The 27293-nt window shown below is 43.2% G+C and overlaps 1 protein-coding gene and 1 long non-coding RNA gene across 5 annotated transcripts in view; one reads left to right on the top strand and one right to left on the bottom strand.

Annotated features, from left to right (window-relative positions):
- The window catches only part of LOC108719003 (calcium/calmodulin-dependent 3',5'-cyclic nucleotide phosphodiesterase 1C), a 433183-nt gene that overhangs the window by 116298 nt on the left and 289592 nt on the right, over positions 1-27293 (top strand). For all 3 annotated transcript variants that reach the window (XM_041566132.1, XM_041566131.1, XM_018267586.2), the window contains exons 2-3: positions 16248-16298; positions 19976-20141. In XM_041566132.1, coding sequence (XP_041422066.1) covers positions 16248-16298; positions 19976-20141 — 217 coding nt within the window. The remainder of the gene's footprint in view (positions 1-16247; positions 16299-19975; positions 20142-27293) is intronic.
- LOC121394637 lies at positions 1576-25810 on the bottom strand. 2 transcript variants are annotated; one of them, XR_005961890.1, is made up of 3 exons: positions 25724-25810; positions 15562-15710; positions 1576-1615 (listed from the first exon to the last, which is right to left on the bottom strand). It is a non-coding gene; the product is annotated as an uncharacterized LOC121394637 (long non-coding RNA). The 2 variants fall into 2 exon arrangements; XR_005961891.1 differs by lacking the exon at positions 1576-1615 and adding an exon at positions 9782-9972.

Raw genomic sequence — 27293 nt, 5'->3', positions numbered from 1 at the left:
TTGTTCCCCCTTTTCCTTTCTTGAAACACTTAGAGTAGGGGTGTGTCCCTCCACATCCTGAGCATTCATGCTTGTATTTGCATGAGGCTCCCCACTTGCACTGCCCTTCATTAAATTGCCAGCAATAACCAAATTTGTTGACCGCCGGAGAAGGCCCTGGTTGTCTCCCCCCGGCGCTCCTCTGAAAGGGCGACGCCTTCTGCGCGGTCATCAACCGTAACCACAGCGGCATGTCCAGCTGATCCCATCTCATACCCGGATTGGCAGCTAGCCTCTGACGGAATTGCTCGTCATAACGCCACCATGCCAAGCCCCCATAGATAGTGATGGGCGAATCTGTCGCGTTTCGCTTCGCCGAATAATTCGCGAATTTCCAGCGAAATTCGCGAAACGGCGAAAAATTCGCGAAACGAGTCGCGCGGGCCGATTTTGTCGCGCGTCAAAAATATTTTGTCGCGGACGCAAGTATGAGTTTTAACGCGCGACGTTATTTTTGACGCGCAGTGCAATTTGATGAAGCCCATCTTCTATGGGTGTTTTGTTTGTATAACCTTTTTTCATCTTTGGGCCTACAAATAAAAATTTTCCCCTTAGTTTCAAGCTTTGTAGTCTGTGATGATAAATGAACATGGTATCTTTTGCTTTGTGTCTGAATGTGCTGAATTGGATTGGACTCCATGGGAAGATCAATACACATGCGTGTTTCACTTAGTATACTGCTACACACATGCCCTGCATTGTTAGAGGACTCCTATCTTGAAAAAATGGCTCCCATTTTGCAAGTTTCTTAAACTTTTAACGTTTGTGGATTTTTTCACATTACCTCTGGTCAACTGGTAATGGTATCTACTACTACTCTATATCTCTGTTTAACCAAAAAGTACCATCTGTACTTCATATATCTAATAGTAGATTACTAACACAAGTACAACTAATAAATCTGAACAGATAGTATCTGGATGCTTTGTATTTCAGATAAAAATGAATAAACCATATGTTTATGTGAATGAACCTTATATTTACATCATGTAATTGTAATGATTCTGAAATACTATGTAATGTAATTTTAATGACTCCGATTAAGAATAGTCATCGTTGTGTTATTAGAATCCAAACAATTCCAAGTACCATGTGAGTATTAGTTTAGTCAAATGAAAAATGAACTCAAAATATAGAGATATAAAAAAAATTTTTAATTTACAACATATAGCACAACGGTGCTGTAACAAACAATAAATAAATTAAAGTGGAGGAGGAGGAGGAGCAACTACCCTCTGCAGGTTGTCTACAATGTCCCTAACCTCTCCCAGCTCCTGCCGCATGGCATTAACTTGGTGGACTAGGGTGACCAGGAGCTCAGTCTGGTCGTAGTAGGCATTCTCTGTCTGAGTGCCTACACTGAGCCCCTGGTCGTCCACTGGTCGTGCCGCCTGGTGAGGTGGTGGTGCCGCCTGGACAGGTGGTGGAGGCGGTGCTGCCTCATCAGGTGGAGGCGGTGCTGCCTCATCAGGTGGAGGCGGTGCTGCCTCATCAGGTGGAGGCGGTGCTGCCTGGTCAGGTGGTGGTGGTGGTGGTGGTACTTCCCCATCATCAGGATCATCTTGGATCCATTCAGCTGGCAATGAATAAATTTCAGTTTGAGTAACACAGCAATTGCATTTGTATAGTATAAATTATACAGGATAAGGTGTCATGTTGTAACTACAGGAAAATTAACTTTATTGTAGTTAAGAAGGGAAACCTATTTTTTCCGTTTAAATAAATCTACCTTTATGTGAAGTAAAATTCTTATTAGCCTTGTCACAGGCCTAAACAAATACACATTTGCTCCAAAATACCAAAATAAATAGGAATCAAGTGCAGGGCAAGATTTACATAGTAGGCGCCCCTAGGCCCACTGCCATTCGTCGCCCCTGTCCCCTCCCCTTTATTCGGGCAAATTTTTATCATCTGGACAGGAGCAATGGGGATTGCTGCATGGGAAACTATTGTATCTCCTGTGCATCCCCAGTTTTTCTGAACCAATATGGGTGTGGTTGGGCAGCATGCCGCCACCCTAAAATCTTCCAGCCCTAGGCCCGGGCCTTGGTGACCTTTCCACAGATCCGAGCCTGATCAAGTGGCTTTATTGTAGTTAAGAAGGGAAACCTATTTATTATGTTTAAATAAATCTACCTTTATGTGAAGTAAAATTCTTATTAGCCTTGTCACAGGCCTAAACAAATACACATTTGCTCCAAAATACCAAAATAAATAGGAATCAAGTGGCTTTATTGTAGTTAAGAAGGGAAACTCATGTATTGCATTTAAATAAATCTATTATAATCTGTTTAAATAATCTCCATTTGACAGCTCATTTACTTGTTATCTAACTTGTCTGCAATTATGTCAGTCAGTCAAAGTCAACTGTTCCAATCCTAATTACAGTATTCACTTAAATACATTTTTGCTGTAAAATAGCAAATCATTATAAGATGTTTTCTTTTTAAATAACTCTACCTTCCACCTCCATGCGCAGCTCATCTACAAATGCGCTGTGGCGTCTTTTGAGATCGCTCCAGATCCTCTGGAGCTCCCGCAAACTTAAACGCAGGCGGTACTCCCTCCGCAGCCTGCGCCTCAATCTCTCCATTATGCTCCTTCGGAGCGCCTGGATTCCTCTCACTCCAGGAGGGATATTATCGTATCCCTCCTGGTGCAGGTACCTGACGAAGTACCTTAGCTGGTCCCGGTTCATCATGCCAGGTCCTGCCATTTTCAAACTGCACTCCTAAAAATGTAAGCACGGGCGGGGCTATTTATAGTGGCGACGCCCATTTTTGACGCGCGCATGACGCGCGTCACATGACGCGTGCGCGCACACGACGCGCGTCACATGACGCACGCGCGCGCATGCGCAAACACAGTTTTGATATGACGCGCGCCGAATCTCGTCGCGCGGCGACGAATCTCGTCGCCCGGCGACGAACCTCGTCGCGACGGCGACGAACCTCGTCGCGACGGCGACGAAATTGATAAATTGACTACTGTAACACTCAAATACATTGATTTTTTAAAATAAATTATGATATTAAGTCACACTATATTTGGCAATTAGGCACTATTAGAAGTAACATTATTCCCCTAGCAATCATACATTGATTTAAATAAGAGACTGGAATATGAATAGGAGAGGCCTAAATGTAAAAAAGTAGCAATGACTAACAATACATTTGTAGCCTGACATAGTATTTGCTTTTTAGTTGGGGTCAACTCATTGACCCACATTTAAAAGCTGCAAAGAGTCAGAACTTAGAAGAAAAAGGCAAATAATAAAACCAAATTAAAAGTTGCTTAGAATTTGCCATACTATTGCATACTAAAAGTTTCCTTAAAGGTGAACCACCCCTTTAAGGGCTTTGCACTGGATCTATGAATACGTTGTGTAAAGTGTTTGGAAACAAAGGATGGCGTGTGTTCTCTTTGAAGGTTATGGACAGCAAACTGGGACAAGACTGCTTGTGAAGTTGAAAGTCGCAAAATAGCAGATGCAGCTGAAAGTGGGATGTAAGATGGACATCATCTAGGAATGAAATTCCTCTTTCCATTAAACAAACTGTGTTGTCTCGTTTATTTAACTCAAGGACAAAAGCATTCATAGAGGACAAATTCAATCTAAATTATTACTTACAGCATGAATTTAAGTAGAGTTTATGGCTATGTTTGTGTCAGCCAGGGTTGCCAGGTTGGTTGGTTTCCAGTCAAATTTACTGGGCTGATGTTTGGGGCCTGTTTGGGCCTCTGTGTAATTTGAATGCAAGGGCCTATTTTGACTCCCAGACCAGACATGGCTTTGGGACTACCATTAAAACATTTCCCTTACTTTTGTACACAGTGATGAATGTATATATGCCATGTTTTGCTTTGGAATCAATGGGAAGAGCAATTCGCACCTATGTTCCACTCAGTTACTGCTATACACACATGCCCTCCCTGTATACATTTTTTAGAGCACTCCTATCATTTCAAAAGAAAGAATAATGACAGAGGCAAAGGACTTTTGGCCGCAGTCGTTTCAGGGGTAATAATAGTGTGAATACATTTGACAACCAAGCAGCAAGCATTGTTGTAATCAATTTTATTAGAGCCAGAAGAATTAAATGAGGCAGGCCTCAACCCCCAGAAGAAATTAGCCAAACAATGGGGCTGTATTCGAAGAAACATTTTTAGAAGCCATGATAGGCCTCAACCACCAGAAGACATTAGCCAACTTAGCGGCAAAATTACAAGCAACCTATTTAGAAGCCATGATAGGCCTCAACCCCCAGAAAAAATTAGCCAACAATATGGCAGTATTCGAAGAAACATTTTTAGAAGCCATGTTAGGCCTCAACCACCAGAAGAAATTAGCCAACAATGTGGCAGTATTCGAAGAAACATTTTTAGAAGCCATGATAGGCCTCAACCACCAGAAGACATTAGCCAACTTAGCGGCAAAATTAAAAGCAACCTATTTAGAAATCATGTTAGGCCTCAACCCCCAGAAGAAATTAGCCAAACAATGTGGCAGTATTCGAAGAAACATTTTTAGAAGCCATGATAGGCCTCAACCACCAGAAGACATTAGCCAACTTAGCGGCAAAATTAAAAGCAACCTATTTAGAAATCATGTTAGGCCTCAACCCCCAGAAGAAATTAGCCAAACAATGTGGCAGTATTCGTAGAAACATTTTTAGAAGCCATGTTAGGCCTCAACCAGAAGAAATTAGCCAACAATGTGGCAGTATTCGAAGAAACATATTTAGAGGCCATGTTAGGCCTCAACTACTAAAAAAATTTGCCGACAATGCAGCAGTAGTATCTACGATAGCAGTAGGAGCTTTGATAGGCCCCCACCATAAAAAAATTGCAGACAATGCAGCACAGCAGCAGTACTACTAGGGCTAGTAGCAGGCTACAGCAGCAGCAGCAGCAGCAAGGGCAGCAGGTGCAGACAGATGGGGAATGGGCAATACCACTGAGGAGGAGAGTATGGGCAGCAATGGAGAGAGGAGGATAAATCTATGGAGGAGAAGGAGGAGAGGAGGCTAGTCTCTGCTGTCTGCAATGGGCACTTGGATATCCCCGCTTATCCATGCCTCATTCATTTTAATGAATGTCAGCTTATCCACGCTGCCAGTGGATAGCCGTGTCCGCTTCTCAGTGACCACCCCACCTGCGGCACTGAAGACACGCTCTGACAGGACACTGGCAGGGGGGCAAGCCAGCACCTCCAGAGCGTACTGTGCCAGTTCTGGCCACTGGTCGAGCCTCGAGACCCAATAATGCATGGGGTCATCGTCAGGGCGAATGGCATCCTGCACGCTGACTGACCCCATGTAGTCAGCCACCATATGCTCCACCCGCTGCTGGTGGTGGCTTTGGGTGCTGACTGGGCCTGCTGCTGGCCGTTGAGGCTCGAAAAAGCTCTTCCACACACCCATGAGATCTCCGCCCTTGCTGCTGCTGCTGCTGCTAGGCCCCCGTCTCTGCTGGGTGTGTGGAGTAGTGGAGGCCTGAGAAGTGTCAGACTGGGGGAAGGCCTCCACTAATTTTGAGCACAGAGCCTTCCTCAATTGACCCATCCTCCTCTCTCTCTGGCTGGGTACAAGGAACTCCCCCACCTTTCCCTTGTACCGTGGGTCAAGCAAAGTAGCCACCCAATAATCCTCCCGGTCTTTGATAGAACAGACCCGGGGATCGCTTCGGAGGCAAGTCTGCATATGGGCAGCCATGTAAAAGAGGTGCCCCCGACCAACCTCTTCTTGACTGCCCTCCAGATGCAGCAGGTCATCTGGCTCGACCTGCCCCTGCTCTGTACCCTCCCAGCCGCGGACAATAGCTGGGGTGGTTGGGTGGCATGTGCCCTGCTCCCCATGCTGCGCAGGCACCCAGTCCTCCTCTCCCTCATCCTCCTCATCGGGCACCATCTCCTCCTCAGCCCCCTCTGCCTGCCTACGGGGCCTACTCTCCTCCTCCTCCTCAGGCACGTCACCCTCCTCTAGCAGCCCATCCAACGTGCGCTTGAGGAGGAACACCAGGGGTATGACATCGCTAAGACACGCATTGTCCCTGCTAACAAAGCGTGTCGCCTGCTCAAAGGGGGCAAGTACTTGGCAGAGCTGCCTCATTTGCTGCCACTGCTCTGCACTAAAGTACCCCAAATCTGCCCCCTGAGTACCCCTGGCACTGTGCTCCAGCAGGTAATTGCTGACCGCCCAGCGCTGCTCTACGAAGCGCTCCACCATGTGCAGGGTGGAATTCCAGCGCGTCGGCAGGTCACAGATGAGCCGGTGGGGTGGCAGACTATGCTGCCGCTGCATCCGTGCCAAAGACGCGCTGGCGGTGGGGGACCTGCGAAAATGGGCACATACCCTACGTACCTTCTCCAGCATGTCACCCAACCCTTGGTAGCTCTTGAGGAAGCGCTGCACCACAAGGTTGAGGACATGTGCAAAGCAAGGCATGTGGGTCAGGTGCCCTAGGCGGATGGCGGCCAGCAGGTTGCGACCGTTGTCGCAAACAATATTACCTGCTTGGAGCTGGCGGGGAGTGAACCACCGCTGCACCTGAGTCTGGAGGCAGCCATGAGCTCAGGTGCAGTATGACTCCTCTCGCCCAGGGAGAGGAGTTGCAGCACAGCCTGACATCGCCTGTGCTGCACTGAAGCGTAGCTGCGGGGACGCTTCAGGGGTGGCTCATCCATAGTGGAGGAGGAGGAGGAGGAAGTGGACATGTGGGGTTTGCCCTGTACCCCACGGGGAGGCACCTGTAGCCTGAGGGGAGCGCCCCGGCTTGCACCCTCCCCAGCACTCATGAGGGTGACCCAGTGCGCAGTGTAGGTTATGTACCTCCCCTGCCCATGCCTGCTGGTCCACGTGTCAGTGGTGCAGTGCACCCTGCCGCCAACAGCATGATCCAGCGACAGGGACACATTCTCAACCACATGCTGGTGGATGGCAGGGACGGCCTTCCTGGCAAAATAATGGCGGCTGGGGATCCGCCAGTTAGGGGCAGCGCAAGCCATCAGCTGTCGGAAGGGGGCTGCTTCGACTAGCTGATAGGGCAGCAGCTGCACTGCCAGAAGCTTTGCCAGGCAGCCATTAAGCCTCTGCACTTGGGGGTGGCTGGGGGAGAGAGGCGTCTTGCGGCTGAGGAACTGGGGGAGGGAAACCTGGCGGGACAGGGGCCGCATTGAGGAGGAGGAGGCTGCAGAAGAGGCTGAGCTACACAGTGGCTGCCTCCGACTGTGAGCCCCAGAATCCTCTTCACCTGCTGCAGGGTCTGGGGAGCTAGCACCTCTTCCCTGAGGAATGGGAGGAGGTGGACAGGAAGCACCACTGCCACCCGGTGCCCTGCCACTTTGGTGCTGCTCCCACGTCATCCTGTGATGACGTTTCATATGGGAACTTAAAGCTGATGTTCCCATATGTGACCCTGCCTGCCCCCTTCGAACCTTCTGCCGGCAGAGCTGGCACACTGCTATTGCCTGGTCCTCTGCCTGGCACGTGAAAAAAGCCCACACTGCTGAAGTGCGGGCCACTGCCTTGCCTGCTGTGGAGGGTTGAGGATGGTCCCCACCCGTACGCACATAGGCTTTGGACCTAGGCGCAGTGCTGCCCTGTTGCCTGCCCCCCCTAGCAGTGGTCGGTGGAGCCGGCTCTTCATCCTCATCAACAACAAACAGTTCCCCCCCTGAACTGCTGCTGTTATCCTCTGGAGCCGGCTCCCAGGGTCTGTCCCTGTCATCGTCCTCCCCCAGACCAGACCCTGCCTCATACATGGCATCAATACCCACATCCAGCATGCTGGTGTCTGACCCCACACCAGCAACTTGCTGCCCTGCCATAAGGGGACCCTGCCCAATATCCCCTATTGATGTGGGCTGTGAAATGACCACCTCCTCCTCTTCATCAGACATGAATGCCCCCCCCATTCCTGCCTGATCATCAAAAAGATCCAGGGTGTCTGGGCCCAAGTCCACCTCAGGATCAAATAAGAGGGATGGGGTGTCATCCCACACTGAGCTAGCAGGTGATGCCACCTCCTGCCGCTCACTGGTGCCCGCTGCAGATGAGGTAGCCTGGGTCAGCCAGTCTACCACTGCCTCTGCCTGCTGCGACCGTATGGGTCGCGAAGCAGTGGCAAAAAAATCGGGCACAGTCCTACGTGGACCAGTTGCCCCGCTGCTGCGACCCACAGCCACCTGCTGCTGTGGCATTTGCTGCTGCTGTTGTTGTGGGTGCTGCTGCTGTTGTTGCAGCTGCTGCTGCTGTTGTTGTTGCAGCTGCTGCTGTTGTTGTTGCAGCTGCTGCTGTTGTTGTTGCAGCTGCTGCTGTGATGGCAGCTGCTTTGATGGCAGCTTGTGCTGCGACTGATTTACAGTGCCCAGACTGGGCATGGCACATGGCTGTTGTGGGGTTGGATGCCCACGGCCAGCACCACGGCCTCTTCCTCGGCCACCCCTCCCTATCCCACCCTTCTTCCCACCACCACCACCACCACCCATCCCCCCTCTCCCACGGCCCGTCATATTGGGCAACTAAACTTAAAAAAAAAAATATATATATAAGGGGGGGGGTTTGGATATTTCGGGGAAGGAAAGGAGAAAAAAATAAAACCCTCAACTAAATCCCCTCAGCAGAAGTGTGCACCCACAAGGAGTACACACACCAGCACAGACAAAGACAAAGACAGTTAGCCCTAAAAAGGGCTATTGGGTGGTGAGCAGGCAAGCAGAAGAGGGAAAACAGTAAACTGAAATCCACAACCTCCACTTGCACTGACTCAGAAAAAAAAAAAGCTCTCTACACAAACTCCACTAGCTAAATCACACACAAATCTCTCACTATCCTGCTCTCTCTACCTCTACCAGAAACGCCACGAGTAATGGCCGCCTCTGCAGCTCCTTATATAGCCAGTGGGTTGGCTCAGGGATGGCTCACATCTTATTGGCTGCTGTGGGTGATGTTTAGTTTGTCGCGCGTCTTTTTGTTTTGACGCGCATTAGCGGCCTCGCGACTCGCTTCGCCGCGCGTTGAAAATTTCGTCGCGCGGCGAAACGAGTCGCGAGGCGAATTTTTGCCGCAATTTCGCGAAAAATTCGCCCGCGGCGAAACGCAGAAATTCGCAGCGAATTTAACCATGGCGAATTTATTCGCCCATCCCTACCCATAGACCCTGTACGCCTCCCAGATCCCGTCAACCTAGCAAAAAAGAGGGGAACAGGACTCAGGGTGCTTTTCACCAATTATGCTGGCTAGCGTGCAGAAAGCCCGCAGCCAATTCCCAAAAGTCTTGGGAATTTTCCTATATCGTTTGCTCCGCTCTTCCTCCTCTTTTTTCCCATCTTTTTTATCGTCATCCTTCAATTCAACCGACTCCTCCAATGGGAGGAGGGAAAAAATCTCAACAAACTCCCCTTTCCAAATTTTCTCCCTAACCTCCTTTTTGACGTGAGTGCCTAGTGGGCCCGCAAATGACACATAAGCCCCCCGCTGGGCTGCTTCGGGCACAACTCCAGGCGCAGGCTGCACAGCCCCCTCTGTACCAGGTAATTCCCCCGCTCCCTCCTGAACAGTCGCCGCAGCAGCCGCTGCGGGCTGTCCGCTCGCAACATGACCTATCCCAGTCTGTGGAATCGGGGAACGGACCTCGCGGCCCCCCCCTTGCCCCCAAGCACTGGCTACTTCCCCCAGAGGGTCCCGTGGCTCCCACCTCCGTAACAGGTCCCTCAATCCAGACAACAATCCCTGTGCGTCGTGCATCCCCCCGGCACCCCTGGAGCACTCACCGCCTGGCCCGTGTAAAGCACCCTCCAGTCGTGCTGTTGACCTGCCGGCCGTGGCCCCATCAGCGTCCTGATCTCCCAACCGACCAGGCTGGCGACTCCTTGACCTGGACTCCCGTGTCGAGGCGTCCCTGTCCACACCGCCGCTTCCCCGGCCTGGGTTCCTAGTGGGAGACAAGCAACCAGAAGAGATAAAGCGTTCACGGCTAGGAGAGGCATCCACCCTCCCCCACCTGTCCCCCCTCTGATGCCTGCAGTCATCCCAGCTGCACCTGCTCAGTGACCGGCTCCGAGACCTTGTGCCGTCCCTAGGCCTGCTCCTCCACTCCCTCCTGGTGTCTCTCACGCCTGCCCGGCCGGGGGCAGCCCCCCGCGGGGACCGCCGCCTGGGCGTGGTACTGCTCCTGCTGAAGACCCTCCCGGGCCTAGCACCAGGCCTGACGCCAGTGTCCCAACTGTCGCCCATTGGTCGGGCCTGCACTTCCGCCCTCCTTCCGGCCACGTGTGTTTCCCGGGGCACTTCCCTCACCCCTCGCGTACTCTCCCGGGGCCCCATGGCTGCTGCCTCCTCCCTAGCCTCGCCGTCAAGGGGGGTCTCCTCCCCCCTCTGCCCATCAGTAGCGCCACCCGCCTCCACCGCCGGGGAGCCGCTTGGGCCTTGCAAGGCCGGCAGCGCATCCCCAGACATGCAGAGCAGCGGCGACTGAGCCTTCCGGCTCCTTCCCCTCCTCACAGCGCTGCCGGCGGTGCCTGCTCCAGCCCCCCCAGGCGCACCGCAAAGCGCGCCAGTCCTCCCCACTTGCCTGCGATCCTCCGTGCCACTGGTCCGTCTGGCTGCCGCACGACCCTCTCTCCCGTCCGCCTGGCTCCTGTGCGATCCCGCCTCACCAGAGGCGCACCTGGCGCGCTGTGTCCGACCTCCGACCGCAGGACTCAGTCTGTCAGGGGGCCTCGCACGCCGCTGCGGCCTTCTGCTGCCCTCTCCCGCAGCCGCCGGAACATCCGAGCTCTGGACCGACCCCAGCAGCGCCACCAACTCCCTCCGTATTCGCTCCCCCTCCTGGCCTGCCAACGCCAACCTAAGGCCCTGCAGCACATCTCCAGCCGACATCCCGAAACCTGTTGCTCCTTGGATCCTAACAAGGTAAGACTGGCTCTTCCCGCCACTCTCCCCCTTATTTAAAGACTAAGGACCTCCCCTTCAGCCAGTGCCGGTTTTAGGCCGATTGGGAGCAATTGGGCCCCGCGCCAATTGGGGCCCCGCATCCTGGAACCCTTTCCTTGCAAAATTCAGCGCTGCAGCCCACCCCCATTATTTTTTTCAAATGGGTCGGTCCAACCGTATATAGACGTGCCTGCGCACACCCGCATAAGATTGGATTTCATTTGGATCGGAGGCATGACGCAACACGGGGCAGACGCGTTACAAGTACCATAATAGCAGCAGCCCCTCCAATCAGCCCCGGGCACCACTCAATCTGGACAGAGTCGGACCCACCACCAGGCCCAGCCCAGCGGCGGTCAAACTGTATGCCTCACACGCACACTACTAGCTTGGTTACTTTCACCACGCCAGACGCCACCACCAGCCTTTTTGGAAATTCGGCTCCTTTGTCCAGTTGGCACCTACTGTACTTCCTAGGCCTCAAGACCACATCACAGTCAAGTAGTAAGTCTCCCTGAGGGAGGGTCACAGACAGTGACTGACTACTCATCCCCTGTCACACTCCAGTTCTGCTACTGCTGTATTGTCCATGAATCATTATTAATTCAATCCATGTATTATATTTATTCAATACACCATTTTACAGTGATCTTACTGATCTTTCAAGTGTTATGCAGCAATTTAAGTTTTACGATAATTTTGCTGGCAGATAAAAGGGGTGGTTCACTTTTCAGTTAACTTTTAAGTATGTTATGGAATGGCTTATTCTAAGCAACTTTTCAACTGGTCTTCATTTTTTATAGTTTTTTTTTTTAGTTTTAAAATCATTTTCCTTTGTCTTTGGACTCTTTGCAGCTTTCAAATTACACTGATACCATCTAAAAACAAATACTCTGTAAGGCTACAAATGTATTGTTTATTGCTCATCTTTCTATTCAGGCCTCTCCTATTCATATTCCCGTCTCTTATAGTGAATGGTTGCTAGGGTAATTTGCAAAATTCTCTGGGGCATATTTATTAAAGAGTGAAGTAAGAGATCACGACAGTTCACTAGAGTGAAATTCCACCACTCTCCGTACATTTCTATAGGATTTTTAAAGGCATGTTTATCAAAGGGTGAACTTTCACCCATTGATAAATACGCCTTTATAAATCCCATAGAAATGAATGTAGAGCGGCGGAATTTCACTCTAGTGGACTGTCTTGATCTCTTACTTCACTCTTTAATAAATATGCCCCTCTGTGTGTGCACACTGACAGGCAGAGAATTTAAAATATCCAGAAGGCTCGGGACCTGCGGTTTTCCAGATAACGGATCTTTTTGTAATTTGGATCATCATACATAAAGTCTACTAGAAAATGTTATTGGCTCTTTAAATCTGGGGGGGCCCTGCCAAAGTTGCCCCAATTGGGCCCTGCAGTTTGTAAGACCGGCCCTGCCTTCAGCCTTTCCGTCCTTTCCTACAATTCCCAGAATGCCTAACACTCAAGACACCCCCCTTTTGTCCTACTCGTCCCTCAGTCATGCCCCTCTCCGCTTCACCTGTCCCAGGGGCGCTCTGTGGGCTTCTGTCTGGTTTGTATGAGTTTGGCAACAGACCTTATATCAATCAGGCACATTTTAAAGTTCAATAGTTAGTTTAAGTAAGTAAGGCTACTAATCTGAATAAATGTTGCCATTTTAGCACTGTTCATCAAAGCTGACCTGCAGTGGTTACTGCAGCTTGTAAGTACTGCAGCAAGGCCCTCTGATCTCATTTTTATTCTGTAATCCTTGTTTGTTAAATTACTGGAAGACCCCTGTTTGCTATAAATTAATATAAGATGCGCTTTGCTTGTACTATATGAGCATGGAGGTATTCTTTAATAGCTGCACATGAACATTATCATTATGGGGATTATTTATTAAAGGCTGAATGTTAGAGCTTTGTGAGGTTTTTTATACCTCGAATGAACTCACAAATTTTCTTTTCTGATTTAAGAACAAAACTTGAATGAAAAAAGTTCGAATCAGTGAATTTGAGGTGAACAACCCAAAAACTCATTTAAAACGAGTTTTCTATGGAAAAAAACTCGAATTGCTCGAACTGATTGAGTTTTCGAGCAAAATCCACCGACAAAAACTCGAACATCACGATGGCTATTAACATCTTCAAATGCTTCAAGGAACCTCTGCCATTGACTCCTACATGCCTGTGACAGGTTTTAGCTGGTGTATTTTCGAATTCAAGCTATTTCCAGCTTCGGGGTATAATAAATATCGAAAATATTGTTTTTTATGAACCTGAAAATTCAAGTCTGGACTGGAAAATACCCTCAAAAACTTAAATATTTTGTGAAAAAAACAACTCGACTTTTAAGCAATAAGCCCCATAGACTGACATACATATACATACATATATGTAAATATGCCAGTAAGAATTAATTATTTGTGAGTTGACCTGAAATCCATAATGACCTACGGGTTGACCACTGGTTCAGGTTGAAATTTGGCCAACCATTGTGGGTTAGGATTGGGTGTGGGTCAGACTGGGGAAGTACACTCCTCCTCTGCTCCCAAAGTTTCCCTGTCTTGGAACGAAAGTTGCATACAAAAGTAGCGTAAAGAGCGCAAAAATTCAGGTACAGTTTCGTTGCAGGTGAATTCGAGTTAAGCAACCTGAAAACTCGAATGAATCGAGTTTTCTGTTGGAAGCCCACCAAAAAATTTGAACATAATGAAGGTTACAAACATCTTCAGATGGTTCAAGGGAACTCTGCCATTGACTTCGACATAACTTTGACAGGTTTTAGTTGGAATCATTTCGGATACAAACTATTTCCAGCTTCGGGGTATAATAAATCTCTAAAAATTCAAGTTTTTTTTTAACAAAAAACTCAAAGAATTCGACTTTTAACGCTCAAAAATTTGAGTTTTTTTTTTTTAAACTTGAAAATTTGAGTTTTGACTGGAAAATACCCTCAAAAACACAACTCAACCATAATTAAATCTGCCCCTATAACTCATTTCTCAAATTATAATTAAAAATATACAATGCCGGACTGGTGGAAGCCTCTATAATCATATAATATTGTATTGTATGATTATGGAATGCAATATAGTCATTATCAGTCTAAAGATAAACAACATTATACAGCGATCAATAGCCATAAACATCATGTGGTCCTATTACACAAGAACAGATACTTTGCTTCACTGTATAATATATATCATTCCCATGGAAAATATTGCTTTTTCTGCTATGGTGGAATTGAGATAAGTGGATGAAAGATGAGCTGTATATTGCTCAGTTGCAGTGATCTTTCTGGAAAACAATACTGGTCATTTAAAATAGATTTAGATTGGATTTACCTTTGTATGACAATTTTAACTTCCACCACACCTTTTGCCCTGCTAATCAATCTGGGTTATTCTGTGATATGGAATTGTTTTCCTTTACTCTACTAAATGCTGGGTTTTTACACATACACTGTATACTGTAAAGACCACATGTATGTATCTTCATATGTACTGGGACTGGATATTTTTGCATACAGAATGTATTTTTGTAAACAAAATATACCTTGGACAAACAGCACCCCATATCTCCATGGCATAAGCATTTCTCTTTAGCCACTATATTGTACCTCCTTTATTGACATTCAAGGTATTCCCATTGAGCATATTTATGAAGCTGTATAAAATAGTGGTATTAGTATATAACACACCTCACGTGCTTCATCTTGTAAAATCTTTCATGTTTATAAAGATGGGTAATACATGTATAGCTGAGAATGAAAACAATCTATAATTGCACCTTTTTACACTACTGTTCATGCAATGATTTCTTATTTTTCAGAACTTATTCTATTGCTTAGGAGGGAAAGCCCTTTTTTGCAGTTTCCAGGATACAGATTTTTTAAGAAATGTAACTAGGATTTCAAGATGTTTTTTCATTACGTAGGAATGTACAATTTGCAATAGTTCAGCACCACCTAGTGGCACTATTATTGCACTGAAACAAATACAATTATTGTATCTTACTATTATTATTATTATTATTTTTAATGTTGCTATTATTCATAATAATAATTCTTTTCATACAAAAGGTGAAAAGGTTTTATTGTTTCCTATTGGAGATTGCTCCTGTCTTTGGGTCACTTGAACCGCAACCCTCTTGCTGCTTCAAGGGCAGTTTGAGAAAACAGTAAATGAGACCAGATAAAAGTGCTTGTGTGGCTGAAAATTATTAAAAGTGAAGATAAAGTAAACGTGTTACTCTATAATGTTGAACAATATGGTTGACAACTTTTCTAGGAAAAATCCTGACAGGGCTGGAAAAACAAAGCCCAGTTGGCAACTCTAAATATAAATACTGTTGTTTCTATTTTGTGCCTATTTATGCAGCCTATTATGGGAACCATGGATCTACTGTAAGTCCAGGGTGATGGTTCTTCCATGGTTTACCAGCATTTTTGGTGTGATTGTGCAACATTCATCAAAAAAGGCAGAATTAACTGGCAACAATGTGAAAGTGCACTTATTGTAATGAATTGCATCAATATGAAATTTAGACACACAGGTTTGGCAACATAACCCTGTACTTACTGTATATAGCCTGTATATAGCCTGTATTTCCTGCATCTGCCGACAGTGCACCAGATTGGTTATCCAGCATGAGATGCAGAGTATAGCCAGACTCTAGGACAGAAGTCTCTACGAGAGCACGCAGTTAATGTCCCCTTATATCTTTGTAACTGTAAGAAAAAAATATATATAATAGCTTATTTTTAGGCATTCTAATAGAATTCGTTAAATTAGAGTATCCACTTAATGGGTAGGTGGGTCCACATCTCCAGTTGAACCAAAAAATATTTGCCATTTTAAAGCTATAGGAATGTTTACTTTAATGTAAAATTAAAGTACAGTTCACTATTGGATTTCCATCCTGTGCCCACCATTGAAAAAACTGAAATATAATTTAAATTTCTGATTAGGTCTCTGTCTTTCACCTTCCCAAACACATATGGTGTCCTCAAATGGACGTTAAGAATGGAAAGGAAGAGGACCCATCCGTTACTGGAGCAGTATGCAAGACTGTAATTGAAAGGAGTGAACCAATATTTAAATGGATCAGAAAGTTGGCCAAAAAAACAATCAGTGGGCCTAGGGGCGTACAATATGTAAATCCGGCCCTGTGGGTGATGGATAGCAAGGTCATCACAGTTTTGGAGGAAATTTCTGTTGATATATGCAACACAGTATGATATAACTCAGTTTTCTTCTTTTTTCAGTTGCAAATGAAGCTGGTGACAAAAATGCCCGCCCTCTAGCAAGATTTTCAAGTAAGTTTTCTAATAAGTTTTGCAAACTTTGTATGCACAGTGCTTAATGCTTAAGACAGGCCCCAGTTTTTGAATGTGTGTGATGTTGGGGTAGGAGGAAATAGTATGGAGAGACAAGCCAATATCTTGACGCAGAACTAAAACTTAAATTTTTCTGATCAAGCTTTTTTGGCTTGAATTTTTCATGGAAATTTTTTTTTAAATGTATTATACCCAGATGCTGCAAAAAGCCCAAATCCGAAAATCTGGCATCTCCGACCTGTCGAGGTCCTGTACAAGAGAATACAAGCAACCATGGTTTTCTTCTTTATTTGCTACATTTCTCATCTTAAACCATAGATAAATGCTGTAATTGCTCTGCGAACATTAAAACAGTTTTCACTGCAACAGAAAACTGTGTTAGGGCAATGGCACAGAATTAATTTGGACTGCAGCTACTTAAAGAAGTGATCAAAATTACAATTTTACTGCTGGCCACATTTGCCTGAAATTAGGGATGCACCAAATCCACTATTTGGGATTTGGCCGAATCCCTGCATCTTTCGTGAAAGATTTGGTTAAATACCAAGCCGAATCTGAATCCTAATCTGCATATGCAATTTAGGAGGAAAAAAGATTTTACCTCCTTGTTTTGTGACAAAAAGTCATGTGATTTCCCTTCCCACCCCTAATTTGCCTATGCAAATTAGAATTCAGTTCTGCCAGGCACAAGGATTTGGCCGAATCCAAGTCCTGCTGAAAAAGGCAGAATCGTGGTCGAAACCTGAACTGAATCCTGGTGTCGGTGCACCGTGCATCACTACGTGAAATAAAATGAAAAGTGACATGAATTGCTTAATTTAAGTTTTTGGAGGCATAATATTCAATATAAGTTACTTTAATTTGGTTTAAGCAGAAATGATAGGAAACTGCTGTCAGTGGCATTGCTGGCACAAGAAATGGTGATCAAAATGCCACAAGTACATTAGGAATCTCAAGCGTGAGAGGTCTGGTGCTTTTGTTAAAATGTATATACCAGATTTTGTTTTATAATGTAAAGTAAAATTAACAGATTTTCTGTAGTTATTGGAGATGACAGCTAAACATAACTAAGGAGACCATTTATCAACAATCACATTTTTTTTCCACAAATCTCTAAAAATGTGTGGTTTTCTAATTTTTTTTAAAAAACCTCTAAAAATTCATGATGTATTATGTGTAAAAACCACGAAAACCACTAATACAAAACTTCAAGGTCCTATCGAAGTCAGTGGAAGCTTCGCTAATCCTAATGGGCTGTTATAAATCAATTCAGACTTTTAGAAGTTTTCAGTGTTTTTTTCCACTAGGAAGTTTCTGAAAAACTCAAATTTTTAGAGGTTTTCGAGTAATTTGTATTTTTTAGTGCATCGTTCAGTGTAATTTTCCATTTGTGCTTTGTTTATTAGGATTTTTTAAATAAATCTCATGACATTTGTAGTTTTAGAAGTTGTGGTTTTAAAAAATTCTCAAAATCACTAAAATCCGACCTTTGATAAATAGGCCCTTAAAGGAAAACTATACCCCCAAAATGAATACTTAAACAACAGATAGTTTATATCAAATTGAATGACATATTAAAGAATCTTACCAAACTGGAATATATATTTACATAAATATTGCCCTTTTACATCTCTTGCCTTGAACCACCATTTCGTGACTCTATCTGTGCTGCCTCAGAGATCACCTGACCAGAAATACTACAACACTAACTGTAACAGGAAGAAGTGGGGAAGCAAAAGGCAGAACTCTGTCTGTTAATTGGCTCATGTGACCTTACATGTAGTTTGTCTGTGTGCACAGTGAATCTTACGATCTCAGGGGGCGGCCCTTATTTTTTAAAATGGCAATTTTCTATTTATGATTACCCAAAGGCACATACTACTAAAAAACTATATTATTATGATAATGGTTCATTTACATGAAGCAGGGTTTTACACATGAGCTGTTTTACTCAGTATATTTTAATAGAGACCTACATTGTTTGGGGGGTATAGTTTTCCTTTAAGTGCTTCATTTCACGTGAGAGACATTTAGAAGTAATTGCTTTGATTTAATCCCTGTAGTTCCATATTAAATATAACCACATGGTGGTAGTGTAGCGCAGTGTAGCATTAGCTCATTTATGTAAATATTTCCCAAGAAACGAATTCTCTGTACTTATGGGAGAGAATGCTTAAAAAAACAGATTGAGACTTTAGACATTTAGATGCTAAAGGTAAAAAAAACAACAATTATCTACATGACAGTTCAAGTGAGTATATTCTAATATCAATGTTAGTAAAAACATAAAACTTGGTCAAATATCTGACTGATAGATACTACAGGTATGGGACCTGTTATCCAGAACTCTCAGGACTTGGGGGTTTCTGGATAAGGGGTGTTTCCATAATCTAAATATCTGCATACCTTAAATCTACCACAAAGTCATTTAAGCATTAAATATACCCAATAGCATTATTTTGCTTCCACTACGGACTCATTTTGCTTAGTTTGAATCAAGTACAAGGTACTGTTTTATTATTACAGAGAAAAGGGAAATCATTTTTAACATTTGGATTATTTGGATAAAATGGAAGATGCCCATTCTGTAATTTGGAACTTTCAGGATAATGAGTTATATAAAGGATAAAGGATCCTATTCCTGTAATATCAGAAACTATGCTTTCATGAGTAATGAAAGGGGATTTCATTTAGGGCTATAGCTGAAAGGTGGGCATCCCAAGAAGAAAAATACACGTTAATGAGGGATATCCAGTCTTCAGCCTTGCCGCTGTTGCTGAACTGCACTTTACATTTCTGGCCACTCTGACAATGGGGGCCAAAGCAAATATGCTGTTGGCTCTAGCATAAACAATACATACATATAAATCACACAACTTTCAGTGCTGATGGAGCTATACTAAAGTTTGCTTTGACCAATTAAAAAGAAAATGAAAGAAAATTGGTTATGATTCCTTGATTGGCACTGCCAGGTAGAGATCTAACCCTAGGCCAGGAAGCAAAGGGAGGTTTTAATATAGGGGACATTATATAGAATCCTGGTACATTAATTGTGGATTTTAAGCAGGGATAGCCACATGCAATGTGAGCATGATTCACAGGTATGGGACCTGTTATCTTTCTGTAATTTGGATCTTTATACCATAAGTCTACTAGAAAATCCTGCTAAAATTAAATAAACTCAATAGGCTGGTTTTGTTTCCAATAAGGATTAATTATATCTTAGTTGGGATAATGTACAAGGTACTGTTTACAGAGAAAAAGGAAATAATTTTTAAAAATTTGGATTATATGGATAAAATGGAGTCTACGGGAGATGGCATTTCCGTAATTCTGAGCTTTCTGGATAATGGGTTTCCAGGTAACGGATTCCATACCTTTATTAACAAAAATATAAAAGAATATTGGGGGCAAACCAGAAAAAATATAGAAAGGTGGCAATTGTAACCAATCAATTGTATCTTATATCTAATTTTTGAGTTTATGTGTGATGATAAAAAATAGCTTTTCATTCTGCGGTAGGAATGAAGTCATATTTCTCTGTAACTGCAAAAATCATGTACAGTAATTATGGCAGCCTTTCTAATGACAGATTTTCTTTTGAACAGCTTTTCAGATTTATAAGAGAGCAAACAGATTTTTTCATTTAATTGTAGGATCCAAGTCTCAAAACAGCTTGTGGAACACCATATTCAGTGGGCTTAATCTAAAAGAGAAGCAGAAGCCAGCAATTGCCACAGACCCTCGAAGTCCAGAAGAGATTTTAGCTGATGAACTGCCACAAGTTGACAGTCCAGATGCCATTCCGAAAGCATCGATCAGGTTTGAGGGTCTAAGCACATGTTTCGTTTTTGTTCAAATAATCTGCAGTTACTTGAAACTGAGTTTTACAAAGTGGGTGATTTATTTTTATAATAGAATTGTCACATTTAATGGTTGGTGCAGCTTTTTTACAAGTAAAGTTGGTGAACGGATTCTAAATCCAAAGGAACAACTGTTATTAAAGTTGATAATGAGATAATAAGAACAGCTGTTATTAAAGTTGATAATAAGACTGATTTTTTTGGATGTTAATAAGGAAATACAGTGTGGTAGAATCTGCGACGACACATTAATGAAATAAGGCAAACGATTAGCTAATCTATAAGCATATTTGGTACAATGTACAGTATTATCCCTTAGCATTTGGTAACTATTTATGTTTTTATTAAGATATGTAGTTATGAATTTTTACTAAAAACTCTTTTTTGTTAAAACCAGTAAAGGAAAACATACCATTTATTGTCAACTCCAGGGTCATCTAATAAGCTTTATAGTTTTCTGATGGGGTGCTTTATCCCTTATAGTATAAAAATGATGATGTACACACAGTGAGACATTAATATTATGTAAAAGACATCACAACTTTATATGTGTCTTAACTCATTTACATTTACAAAGTTAAAAAGAGTTTAGAAGTTCGGGGGTTGGGTATCAGTTTCAGAAAATCTGCTTTGTTGCTATTTGCAAATTGCAAAGTTGTAGCCTTATAAAGTGGTGCAGCAAACAGGCTCACAGTTCATTGAGCCATTCTGCTGTTGTTGCGTAAAGGCAAAATATTAATACATTTAGGGGGTTATTTACTAAGCTCCGAATACCCGAAATTCCCCGAAATCCGAAAAATTCGTAATTTTTTTTAATAAAATCAGACTTTTAAAAAAATCACTAATTTTTCAGGATTTATTAAACCCCGAGGGCTAAAAAGCCCGAATATAAAAAAACAGCATCTCAAACCTGTTGAGGTTGCATAAAAGTCACTGGAAACAGTCCCATTGATTTTTGGTTGTGTCGGGGGTTTAGGGCAATTTCACAATGTTTTCGGAGCTTTCGGGGGAAAATTCACGAAAAAATCATGAAAATCAGAGCTTTTCCCGCAAAGCAAATTTTCGGGAAAATGTAATAATAAATAAGCGTTAAAAACCCGAGCGGGTTAGATCGGAGTTTGTAGCAGCCGATATTGAGATAAATTCGGACCTTGATAAATAAACCCCTTAATGTTATTTCTCCTGTCTGATCTCCTGGAAGAGAAAATATACATATACATTTATCCTTAACATTCGTCAATGTCCATCCTTTCCATCCTTTCAAATCAATCTGCTCACAAATATAGAAAAAAATGCATTTTAGGCAAGTGCATGTATAACAGCATTAGCACAACTTGATATATTGCATGATGGACATACTTGACATTTGGTAGAGGTTACTCTCAAACTTGTCAATAATTTGGGGCCTAGGGGCTTTTTATTAAGATAAAATGAGTCTATTTTTGCAGAATTAGGGATAATAATTCATGGACATGTAATGTCAGGACTGAGCTCGGTAGCTAGATATGTGATAAAATGAGGCACTTACGTTTGGAATTGGTGATAAAAATCTGAAATTGAAACTTGAAAGATAACTTTAACTACATACAAAGCTCTCCTGCAAAACTGAATTCAATGAATAATGTTTTGTTTACTACATTTTTAAAGGGATATTGTCATCAAAATAAAAAAGGTTTTTATGTAGCTGCAAACAGAGTATTGAGTGAAGTAGCATAGATCTGGCAAACATAGATTTAGAGGCTTGGATAAGAGGCATAAAGTTATAACTCAAATCAACCAATCAAATGTTTGCTTTCAAACAGTAAATTAGTATATTGTGCCTACTTTTTGTGTGCTATAGGTTGCATTATCCAATGCTAACTTCAGACCTCTTATTACTTTACCCCCTCTTTGATAGTTTAGTGTTTCAAAGTTGTACAAGTATGGGATCCATTCTTTGGAAAACAATTATCCAGAAATCTCCAAATTACAGGAAGGCCATCTCCTATAGACTCAATTTTAATCAAAGAAATCACATTTAAAAAAAATCATTTATTTGTACTTGATCCCAACTAACAGATAATTAAAGTGGACCTGTCACCCAGACACAAAAATCTGAATAATAAAAGTACTTTTCAAATTAAACATGAAATCCAATTTCTATTTTTTATTAAAGCATTCATAGCTGCTGTAAGCTCATTTACAAATCTCAGATGTCAATCAAATATTGTCTGCCCCTCCTCTATGCCATGGGCATAGAGGCGGAGCAGACAATTACTTTCACTTTCCATTCAGCACATCCTAGATGTCTGCTCTCCACACATTCCCCCGTTCTCTTTACCATTTAATTGTGTAGCCAGGGCATGGGATGGACATCAGGTCCCCCATTCTGGTGCACAAACAAGATTCTGAGATGATGCAAGGCTTTCCTTAAAAACAGTGTCCACAAAATGGCTGCTGCCTGCTTGCTATCATTTTGAATTCCCAGACTGAAGGAAACAAGATTCAAATCATTTAAACAGTGTAATTAAAGTTAATTTTGCTTGACTAAAGTAATAATATTGGATTTTGAATAATTTTTTTGGGTGACGGGTCCCCTTTAATCCTCATAGGAGGGAAACTACCCTGTAGGGTTTAATTAATATTAATTAATGTTTAAATTATTTTTAGTAGACTTAAGTTATGGAGACCCAAATTACAGAAAGACCGCATATCTGGAAATCATTCTAGATAACAGGTCCCAATACCTGTAGTGTAATTTCTGTGTGTGTATTCGGGCCAGCCTTAGACCTATTGGGGGACAGACTGGCCTTGCATGCTCAAAAAGCAAACTATAATAAATCCCCAAACCCTTAGCATACCTACAAACATTCGCTGGACATATCTGATATTAATAGGAAACCCACTGTCCTGGATTGTTATGATATTCTGCACTGCTTCACTTTAAAGGAGAAGGAAAGGTTAAAATGAAGTAAGCTTTATCAGAAAGGTCTATACAAATACAATAAACACTCAAAGTAATGCTGCTCAGAGTCCTCTGTCAAAATAAACGCCGCATTCCTTTCTTTCTATTGTGTACACATAGGCTTCTGTATTACACTTCTTTCATCTTAAACCTCCAGGACAATGGCTTGAGTATGCTCAGTTAGCTCCTCTCCCCTCCTTCCTCCTCTCATAGCAGTAATCTGAGCCCAGAGCTATGAGTGAGCAGAGAGAGACTCAGGCAGGAAGTTACAGCACACCAAGCTAATATGGCAGCTGGTATCCTAAACAAACATAGAGAGCTTCTAGAGCTATTTGCTCAGGTATGGTAAAAGCATTCTACAAAATAAATATAGTGTTATAGCTTGCACTATTGTGGCTAATCTATTGGCAATAAACTGCTTCAGGGTGAAACACAAGCTCTTGCTCCCTCTAGTGACTGCTGTCTGCAAAGTCCCTTTCAATTAGTGAAATGCAGCAAGCAACCTCTGCCTGTCACTGCTGATGGTGGAGAATGGTGGGAACCTGCATGAGACTGAAGACGCACTGGGGCATATTTATTATGCTGTGTGAAATAAAAAATAAAAAACTGTGTGAATAGCTGTGTAAAATAAACTGCAAATTTATCAAGGTGTGTTTTATTTTATGCCATATGAATACCAGATTTACCACCGTTATTTACATTGCTTCTGTCGGAAGTCAATCTAAGAAGAAAACGCATAAAATTTTACGTTGTTTTTTTTCACAGCCTGGTGATATGTGGTGTATTATCCCAATGTTTTTTTACACCACATAATAAATATGCCCCACTGTGTACTTGGTGCCCACGCTGTGCTAATATTGTAGTAAGAGGAGGAAGTGACAGGTGACACTGGGGCAAAAGGGGAAGAGGGAAGATCTGTTATATTTTTGTCTCAAACACGAGCTGGCATTGGGTTCTCTGGGTGCAGCACTTGACTCTTTTTTATCATCCCATGCATGCAATGTTCCAGGGGCAGATAAGTACGTGCTGCTCTGCTGATAAGGCTGATCTGTGGCATAATGTTTGTAATTATCATCATTAGCCGTTAGTATAAAAAAAAAAGTGTATTTTTATTAAATGGCTATGGAATTTGGAAGCATGGACATACATTGGGCATGACCAAACCTTTTCTATTCTTTTTTTGCAGAATGGTGAACAGTAGTTTGTATGGCTATATAGCAAAAATATCCCTTTCTGGTTTGCCCTACAACTTCTTCATCTATGGACAGATGACATTGCACATAACATTGCCTGTTTATAATAAAGAGGCAGTGCTGGAAGAAGGAGAGGATAGAGAGGCACAATATTGGCGAGGCTTTGCAATTTGGTAGCTTGGAATAGAAATAAATATTTACTGATATATTCAACAGAGGGTATACTTTCCAAAAATATACAGTATTGCTTTTTTGGGTCTTTGTACTGATAGGGAGTCTTACAGCACACACAATGCAGGCAGTTTGCTGTGTTAGTAGAAGCTGAATAGGCAACCAAGAAAATGTGTATGTATTTATTTCATTTTATAATCCCTACAGGACACATTCTTTGGTAAATCTATGTATAAGTGTTCAGTAGATGTAAATAGCAAAATGTAAATTGCAAAATTGCTTTAAAGAGGTGAAACTAGAAAGTTATGATGGGCAAGGTTTATTATAAAATGGGGTGAGGCTTATTGTGGGTGGGGCTGATATTTGTCATATCGCGGCACAAATGGCACCTCTCCGTTTTTTTTCACCCCATTTTAAGAGCTGTTCCTATATAAACAGAAGAAGCTGCTCCCCATCTCTCTGCTTCTCTGCTTTCACTAACGAGGACAGTGAATCCACCCTTTAGCCTCCTATATTTAATGGATCCATCTCAGTGCAGAACAGTATGACTGTAATACACCAAGCAAGTGTCACAACAGGGGTGTATAATATGGATAATTTAATTCAGAATTAAATGTCAATGTGTGGATTGTTCAGCTGGCAGGTCCAGCAACACTCCATCTAGGGGACTATTTGGGCCCTGCAGTTGATAAGACCAGCCCTGAGTGTATTTGGTGTTTTTGCTAACAATTCCGTTGCTAGGAGGGTATATCAAGGACAGGAATAATATGCAACCATAGGGTCACCATAAGGCAATGTATGCAATGTGTCTGGTTTCATCATACAATTCCAGACATAAACTGGCTTGTGCATAGATGAATATTATTTTTCCAATGAACAAAACATGGTCGTGTTTCTGCTTATCTAGTATGGCTACAAAGCTTCACTGATCTTTCCTTATTAACAGTGAAGTTAGGGAGGAATTGCTTATATGAAGTAATCTTTAATGAACAGGGGCTTCTTTACCGCCTGTATTTTTCAGTGTTTACACGTATATGATGTAAACAATCTTCTACTGTACAGCACTGCAGAGCATTTTGGTGATATATAAATACCTGTTAAATGTAACTAGAAAGACTGAGAAAGCACATACTTAATCATACTATTTTTTGGGGGCTCCTAATGTGCATAGATGCCCTGTGCATTATTCAGTACTATGCAAATCTGAAAAAACATAAAGCTTAGTTTACCCACCTTGCACACCTGGGTAGCCAGAGAGAGCCATGCAGAGCTGTAAATTGTACTCCTGGACACTCCATGTCATACTTACCGGGATAGCCCCGCCCCAGTGCTCCCATCAGAAGGACCCTCCCCAAAGCTTTAAAAGCCCAACCCCACCCCCCAGTCCGGTGTCTTTTTTTCCTTCTGCTTCAGTTTTTTTTTTTGCTCCTGTTAGAAGCAAGTTTTCTTTTTAACCTTGGGGAAGCAGTAGGGCTGCTGTTAGCGTCCTAGGGACTCGGGTTGGTCCTGGTGATCTTTTACCCCTAAGCACATTACCTCAGGTGGAATCTTCAGTGTTTAAACATCTGGATCAAGTAGGCACAGTTTTTACTGTGGCTAATATCATTGCTTTCCTTGATCCATGTGCCCTCCAGCCTGATTACATCCAGGTCTGTGGCAAGTGCTATGTCCCCCCATCCGTATGCCTACCTGGGCATGTCTAAAAAGCGTCCAGCGGCATTGGGGTATATGGCTCATACACCCTTTATGATTTTTACGGATGGGAGAGGGAGGTGGCAGTTAGGTACGTTATTCTGATGACAAATATTTAGTTAGCGGCCTGAACCTTATGGCCTCCTTCTCTTTTTTCCCCCACATGGGGGTATTATTTTTTTCTTCTGGAGGAATTTAGGTGTCAGAGCCAGCTGCCTCCCTCAAAAGACTTTCCCAAGGTTGAGGTAATTGGCAGCTTCCAGGGTTAAATAAAAGAAAACCCTGAGGTCTTAAATCTACTGGCAGTTAAAGCTAAATTTAAGCTGAGAATGCCACCTTGTTCCAGAGTCTCCTAACTCTTAAAAAAGTATGAGCCATGTTGGCCATTGGAAGAACTGTGCAGCTGCAAGGCTGATATATACGTTCTATGAGCAATGATAATGCAATGCAGTGATAATGCAAAACTGTTTCTACGTGCTGAGAGCAGCTGAGAGCAGTTCTATGCAATGATGATCTGCAGGGTCTGAAAGCAGCATTAAGGCAAGACTTGTCTATATGTGATGTGAATGTTGCAAATACAATCTTAGCCTTCTTATTTGAGCGCTGAGAATACTATGTTGATCTGCAGGTTCGGTTAACAGCAGCTGCAGGTAATTGGGTAATTACTCTGGAGGTCAGTGTTCAGGTTCAGTTAATGAACAGGTAGATCCCCTCCCAGCCCCTCCCTTAGCAGCTCAGATTGATTATCTGAAACATCAGGTAAGGTTCTGTGTTACGACTCTTTCCTTTATAGTATAGGTTTGTGAACTAAATTAACATGTACTTCTTCTACTCTGCTTCTGATTTAGCTAGCTTAGACATTGCTGTATGGAAGGAAGTAAACTGTTTAGCCAGTATATATATGTGTTTATATATGTGTGTATATGCGTGTGTATATGCGTGAGCATGTGGATACTGGCTAGCTGGGATGGGCAGCCAGAGAAAGGGGCCTCTTTACTCTTGGGCCGAGTGCTCTGTCTGCATTATGTAGGAATTCCTAGTCCTGGCACTACTGAATATTGCAACCAAACTGACTGTTTCAGTGATTCTAGAGCTGGCTTTAATAACCAAA

This window comes from Xenopus laevis, chromosome 6L, assembly GCF_017654675.1.
Source record: "Xenopus laevis strain J_2021 chromosome 6L, Xenopus_laevis_v10.1, whole genome shotgun sequence".
NCBI classification, from domain to species: Eukaryota; Metazoa; Chordata; class Amphibia; order Anura; family Pipidae; genus Xenopus; species Xenopus laevis.
Note: the sequence above shows the minus strand (reverse complement) of the source record. Positions and strands in the feature narration are given on the sequence as shown.